At 30.8% G+C, this 6,983-nt stretch overlaps 1 protein-coding gene across 1 annotated transcript in view; it reads left to right on the forward strand.

The window, feature by feature from the left end:
• Positions 1–3,783: 3,783 nt before the first annotated feature.
• LOC119831945 (ionotropic receptor 75a-like) overlaps positions 3,784–6,983 on the forward strand; it is a 9,303-nt gene continuing 6,103 nt past the window's right edge. Inside the window, exons 1-4 of the mRNA XM_038355515.1 lie at positions 3,784–3,910; positions 4,263–4,411; positions 5,454–5,613; positions 6,154–6,436. Of these exons, the coding sequence (XP_038211443.1) occupies positions 3,784–3,910; positions 4,263–4,411; positions 5,454–5,613; positions 6,154–6,436 (719 nt within the window). The remainder of the gene's footprint in view (positions 3,911–4,262; positions 4,412–5,453; positions 5,614–6,153; positions 6,437–6,983) is intronic.

Genomic DNA, 6,983 nt, shown 5'->3' on the forward strand with positions numbered 1-6,983 from the left:
ATATGTTGAGAAAAAGTTCAGATTGTTTCGGAGAAATCATGAATGCATCGCGGTTCATATACAAGGTTGTCTCGACCTCAATGTAAACTTTCCTTATGCGTTTATGTTTTGTTTAAACCGCAAGTTTCTTAATCACAAAATACTCTTCATAAATGCATATCAATGTTAACTTGTACTAAATAGCTTGTTGGTATACAAGATAAGGATGTAATGTAGCTTAGGTATTATGCAAACTTAGACGATAACCAATTATGTATGCGTAAAAACAATTTGTATTTATTTTATACATCTGTGATTGAATTTGTTATCTACCTGTAATAACCCATTCAGTTCTTTAACTCTTTAGTTTATATTATCTTTTATTGTGTTATAAAAAGAAAATATAGCTCACTGCTCAGTAATATCTTTAACTGTAACCTTTTTTGTAGGGAAACGCTTAAGCACGTCTCTCTTATGTCTCGAAAAATCAATTACCCAGGTATTACATTTATAACCTAGTACTAAATATCGGAACTATGATTTCCTTACTAAAGTTTATAAATATAAAATAGTATTCAAACACGACAATAGTAATGAATATGATTGATGATTTAATGTGTGTCTACTTAATTTACTCTGACACGAGTAATTATTGGAATGACAATGATCGTTTAAGTGATTAATTGAGTTGTATAACAGCCAACAGAGTAACCATTTTATAAAATTATAACTAACATTATAATGATTGTAAAGTTTGTGAATTAATTTGTGACTTGGATTTTTTTTTGTTCATTAATATTTGGTAGCTTCACAATCTATTTTGTATTACGTTGATAGGTCATAGGTTAACATGATTGTTTATCTAGTTATGTGACTAGATTTTTTTTCATTACCTTTACTACCGAAGATACTTTACTAATTTAATTAACTGGAAAATGATACTTAAAAATACTTATAACAAGTTTAATAACTTGTTATAAGTATTTTTAAGTATCCTTTTGTAATTATTTTATCTTCACGGAATGGCAATTAAAATGTCACTTTTACTTCGTAAAAATATTTTGCAGCAATAATTGGTAAATCTATTTATACCAGTTATAACGCGTTGCAATACGCGAGCCTATTGCAATCTTAAAAAATAAATGCAGTAACGATACTCCCAGTTTCGTCATAAATCACTCGTAAATCACAATCAATTAAACACGTCTGTACGCTGGTGTGGTCGATGAATCATTTTATAGTATTTATAATTTCATCACCAGTATTTCCAAATACGGGTAATGTTATCAACGGGCGTCTACCGCACCCATGACCTACAAATGTACACTCATGGTTCTGGGAACATATTGTGATGACGGGCAAGCGGCTGGGAGTCGGCAATTGACTGTGACGTTTGAACTGAAAGAATCGCAGTGTTTTTTCCTGTAACATTCAGTTTTGTCAGATAAAAAAGAAATCAGGGACTTTATTTTTCTTGGTAACTTGAAATTTGAAACTCATGATCATATGCTAACTGCCTTACCATCTTCGTTCGCTTTAATTTTAAAACATTTTTCCTTAATACATTGCTCTCACTGGTCGTAGTGTAATGTTACATATATAGCCTACATAAAAGTATTCAACACGATTTTCCAATCGCCCTCGAAGTTCCTGGTTTAGTGCGTTCAGCCTAACAAATTCTTCATCTTTAAAATTAGTATAGATATCAATATCAATATCAATTGTTATAATTTTATACTTTTTAATATGTTAGTATGACTTAGAATAAACTAGCACAAAGCATGATTAGTATTTGTAAAAAGAATTCGTAATTTTTATGAAAATAGACTATTTTCGCATTAAAGTTTTATTCGTGAAGATAGGTCTATAAAAGCTTGTATCATACCAATGACGTTTACTATTTGGCATCCACATCTGGCAAATCGCATTTAGCTATGCACGAAAAGTCTGTTGTTGCAGTTGGAAATCTTAAATGAAAAATTATTTTTTAGACCTAAACCATTTAATGGTCATTGGTAATTCCGTTTTCAGCTTTGACATGAAATCATAATAAATATTTCTCAGAGATATATGAAGCCGTAATTTGTCTCAGTAAATCGTAATGACATGTTAAGTGCTTGTAAGTGGATAACTGCTTAGGGCAACCCTATCATTACGGTGCGCCCAAACGGAATGCGTCAATACTTTTTGTACTGGCACGTACATAAGCTTTTTGAATACGCTTTTATTAGTATTAAATTAGTATGTAACCGACCCCTATAAACTCAATTTTGGCTTAGTTTAAAAGGACAGGCTTAATTCAAACTCTGTACACTTATCAAGGATCGGTAACAAAACAATGTTTTCATGAGTGTATCTTATTATCCCGATTAGAATCGCCAGGATTCAATATTTACCTTGCGTATCCCTTTACACTTAATAAGAGGAAGTGAGCCAATTTAATAGAATTTGTCATAAAACGTGTTTGTTTAGGATTATTTACAATATTTTTTTATAGACGTTTGACAAACGATTAATTCTCGTCATCCTGAAAGGTGATAACTAATCTATGCCTGATTTTGCTTCGCATAAACCCTTAGTGAAAAATGTGTTTACGTATTTTTGTAAAAAAGGAGTGATGAATTCTGAACTGGAACGATTGAAAAATGGGAAGCGATTTATATGGTCCTCAAATTTATTGCACGCGTCCATATTCTGCATTTTTATATTCTATATAACCCCAAAATTGTGATTTACTATGTCATAAGTCCATATGGATAGAAAAATAAACCTGAAATATAAAATATATTCTCATAAATGCCAAAAACTATTACGTATGATGGGAAATGAGTAGCTGTTTTTTATAATAGAAGCATTAGTTGTTATTTGCATACATTGTGATTTTTATTTCTTATGCTAGCGGATTTATAATTATTGCAAATAACAATAGGATGTTATCACGAACGCAGTGTATCATGTCTATTTCAATGATATATGAACAGGAAGTTACCTGAGAATAAAAACTTATATTATTTTCTTAATATAAATTTGTGTGCTTTAAGATAAACCGATATTTTAATTATTATAATTAATGTTATATGTTTAAATTAGATTAAATGGCGTTTTATTGAATTTTATTGTTGTGCATCTTTTAATTTTCTGCAAAATAAAATTCATTAGACGTATTCAAATAAATTTATTTTTGTCTTGCTATCCTTTATTTGATCGCTTTATGTCGCTATGGAAATAATAATTATGTTGAATAGTAAGATACATATATATGATATTCTATAAGACAAAAGGTAATTAATATTATTTATTTGTTACAACAACGAGTAAGAGTTATAACTGAGAAATATCATTATAGTAATAAACAATGTACACACTTTTTTAACAGGTAAATAAATACTGAGCTCGTATAGTCGTCATTTTAATTTATTTATTATTGAACAGATGGTAAAACAGTGTCTAAGAATTTATTACGATAACGGTAGTTATTACCATATCATTTAAATATTAACTCACTAATAATAACATAAACCTAAAATATTAGATGTAGACATTATAAAAAACAATACAGATATGATTAAAATAACATTCCTCTTAAGCAATAGCCATAGTAATAAATGTACAAAACTAAACTAATCTAACGACATTTCGTACTCGATTGTACTCCGATGAAAAATAAATCGTATTTTTTCTATGTCAAGCGATATTTTATGCAACAAATGAAAATTACATCTAGCATATTTTTTTGTTTTTCAACTAACTCTAAATCACAGTAAAACTTGAAACAGTAACATGTATTTTATGATTTTTATCATTATGTCCATATCTGGATTAAAGTTATTTGACTGCATTCATTTAAATGCAGTGCAAATGATTCCATTATTTATTTTAAATGAAGGAAAACCTACATCTGTTTTGCTTCCGAAGTTATGTTGGAAAAACTGTGAGTTGTATTTAAAAATTAAATTGGTTATAACATAGATTTAACCTTTTAATTTATCTGTGATTTAACTATGAAGTGGAAAAAGGGAGACGCATCTCACATTGAATATATATCATTAGTTCATTGACTCGATTCAATTTTTCGGCAATGATATAAGATGATTTCTACTGGAAATGTATAAAAAATACAAGTAATACCTAGATGGTCTGCTAATTTTAATGTTATCGCTATTCAATAAATTATCGTATTTATAAACAATGGACAAATTATTTCTGATAGTAATTAAAGTTGACAGTTTCTCAGTTGATTATTTAGATAAAGCATTTATAAAGCCTTTTGAATATCTTTTCAGCTGATCTTAAAACGTTAACCGAGAAGCTGTATGAGATCAGCACTAGTGTGGGATACGGGATTCAACCAAATAGAAGCGATTACTTTGTCCACAGCGTACTGTTCATTGCAGATCTTTCTTGTTCTAAAACTTCCGAATTTCTGAACAAGGTGTGTATATAAGTGATGCATACTTTTGTTTCTTTTATGTTTAATACTTTTAATAAATAATTTCAAATTAAATGTCTACCAGCAAATTGTGCCAATTTAGGTACCCAAGTTATATTTTCTTTTACTGTATAGTGACTGTGAATTACAATATATTTTTATTAATAGTTCGTAATAATATGTAAAAAAGCAGTGGTGGCTCAGTGGTGAGAACCTCGGATTTTAAAATCGATAAGTCGGAGTTCGAGACCGGGCGGGCGTGCAGGAAATAAATTGATATTTAATTTAACTGCACATGTGAATAACATCACCTCTGCTTAAAAACGGTGAAGGAAAACAAATTTATTTGCACATGTAGATAACATCACCACTGCTTAAAACGTCGAAGGAAACCATTGTGAGGAAATCGGCATGTCCAATATTCAAAAGTTCGACGACATGTGACATCTGCCACCCCGCACTTGGCCAGCGAGGTGGATTATGGCCTGAACCCTCATAGGCCTGTGTCCCAGCAGTAGAACCATATATGTAGGCTGATGAGATGATGAATAATTTGTAACACTATACATACTCACTTGCAACAAAATAATAGTTTATATAAATGAGCTTGTATTTGTAAAGTGAGATCAAGTTCTATAAACGTAAATCTTGTGACGTGATTGGACCTTTCGCCCGCGGCTTCTCCCGCGTAATAAAAATAATTCCCATGGGAATGGATTGTTTCACCGCATCCTAACTATCTCTAGACACAAAAATCATATCATGGAATCGCGTGAAAGAAAGACGATTCCACAAACAAACACACTTTCGCGTTTATCATGTTAGACCGTGATGATAGTAAGGATTATTTTATTATGCATTTACAAAGAATATTCAAATAACTTAGTATATTTTATCTATTATCTCTTTGTCAAAGAATCGCCTGAATGAAAGACAAATAAAGAAATAAACACATTTTCTCATTTATAATGTTAAAGTCTGATGTTGGTAAGGATTATTTTATATAGCATTTACAAAAATTAATCAAGTATCTTTTTAATTCTAGGCCAGCAAGCAAGGTTATTTCAAATCGCCTTATAGATGGCTATTACTGGACCAAAATGGAAATTCCGATTTGCGCATTTTAAACGATTTAGACATGCCCATCAACAGCGATGTTGTTGTAGCGAAGATGATTGACCCAAACCAGTTTTTATTTATTGAAGGTAAAGAGTCTTAAAGATTAATTTATTAGACCAATAGGGTCTTAATTCGCGTTTTTGCGATACAAGCCGTTAGTTTAATATGCAGCGGTTTAATTTAGGCAATATTATAAATGTTATAGCGTTTAATCAAACTGTTTACTATATCATGCCTACACATTAAAGCAAAATATTTATAGGTACATCACGGACTACGTTCTATTACATTTTTATGCTCGCATCAAATCAACTTAAGCAACCACTCCATAATTAATAAGGCTTTTAAATTACATTTACGGACTTCATTTTGTCACATTTTTATGCTCGCGTCAAATAAACTTATTCTAAGCCATTTAAAATTATCAACCATCGGTCTCGTTTGAGTAATAAAATTCTTTAAAAACTAGGAAAAAGTAAATTACAATTTACTTTAATTATAATATACTAGACCTAAAAAAGCTCTTCTAGTTCAATAACCTTTAAAAACATTTCTATTAATGTTCTGGCTATTACTGGACTATGATTTATCTTCAAAAGTCATATACGTTTTTTTTTAATTCACAGCATACAAAATATCAGAAACATCACACGTTATTTTTTCGACCCGAGGGACGTGGCTCGCTTCCAAAATGAAATTGAGCGATAATTTTAATAATTCTTTAATAAGTTATGGACATAATGATTCATATAACGCAGTTGCTAAAAATATTAAACTGGGAGTTATAAAGTACTATACAGAGGAGAAGATATTGTCTCGCAGAAGACGTAATATGCAAAAACAACCTCTAACGATGGCTAATGTCATAACGGATAGCAATGAGACTAGAAAACATTTGGACGATAGACTGTAGGTATAACTTCTATACGAATTAGCTCTTTAATAAATCAATCTGCAGTTAATGATAGTTACGGCACGCAAGTAGAGTTGTCACCTGGAAATCTTTAAAGAAATATGAGAATGATCAGATAGATACAACTATTTTGTATGAGATTATGGGTTGGAAAAACTAAACAATAGTTTGAGAGCCATTTTTAAATAGACTCTCATCTTTATTTCTTTTTGAAATTTCGATTAGTTATTGAACCAAAATCCTCAATGTTTAACAATACAACACAGGCCCGTTTCTTATCCTCACCCCTCCCAGTCCATTCCTTCTTTCGTCAAAAATGCGGGCAGTGCATTCACAGAGGCACTACCTCCGCGAATGTTCATGGGCGGTTGTGGTTGCTTACCATCAGGCGAATCACCATCATCAGCTCAGTTGTCCGCTATTAACCAAAAAGAACCTTGCTTAACTTTAGTTGCTTTTTCCTTTTTTCTGTCTTATACCTAGTCTTGCCATAAATATTGTAATAAAGAAAAAAGAAAATTGTTAACTGCAAATAACATTTAT

The sequence above is a fragment of the Zerene cesonia genome, chromosome 14 (genome assembly GCF_012273895.1).
Source record: "Zerene cesonia ecotype Mississippi chromosome 14, Zerene_cesonia_1.1, whole genome shotgun sequence".
Lineage (NCBI taxonomy): Eukaryota > Metazoa > Arthropoda > Insecta > Lepidoptera > Pieridae > Zerene > Zerene cesonia.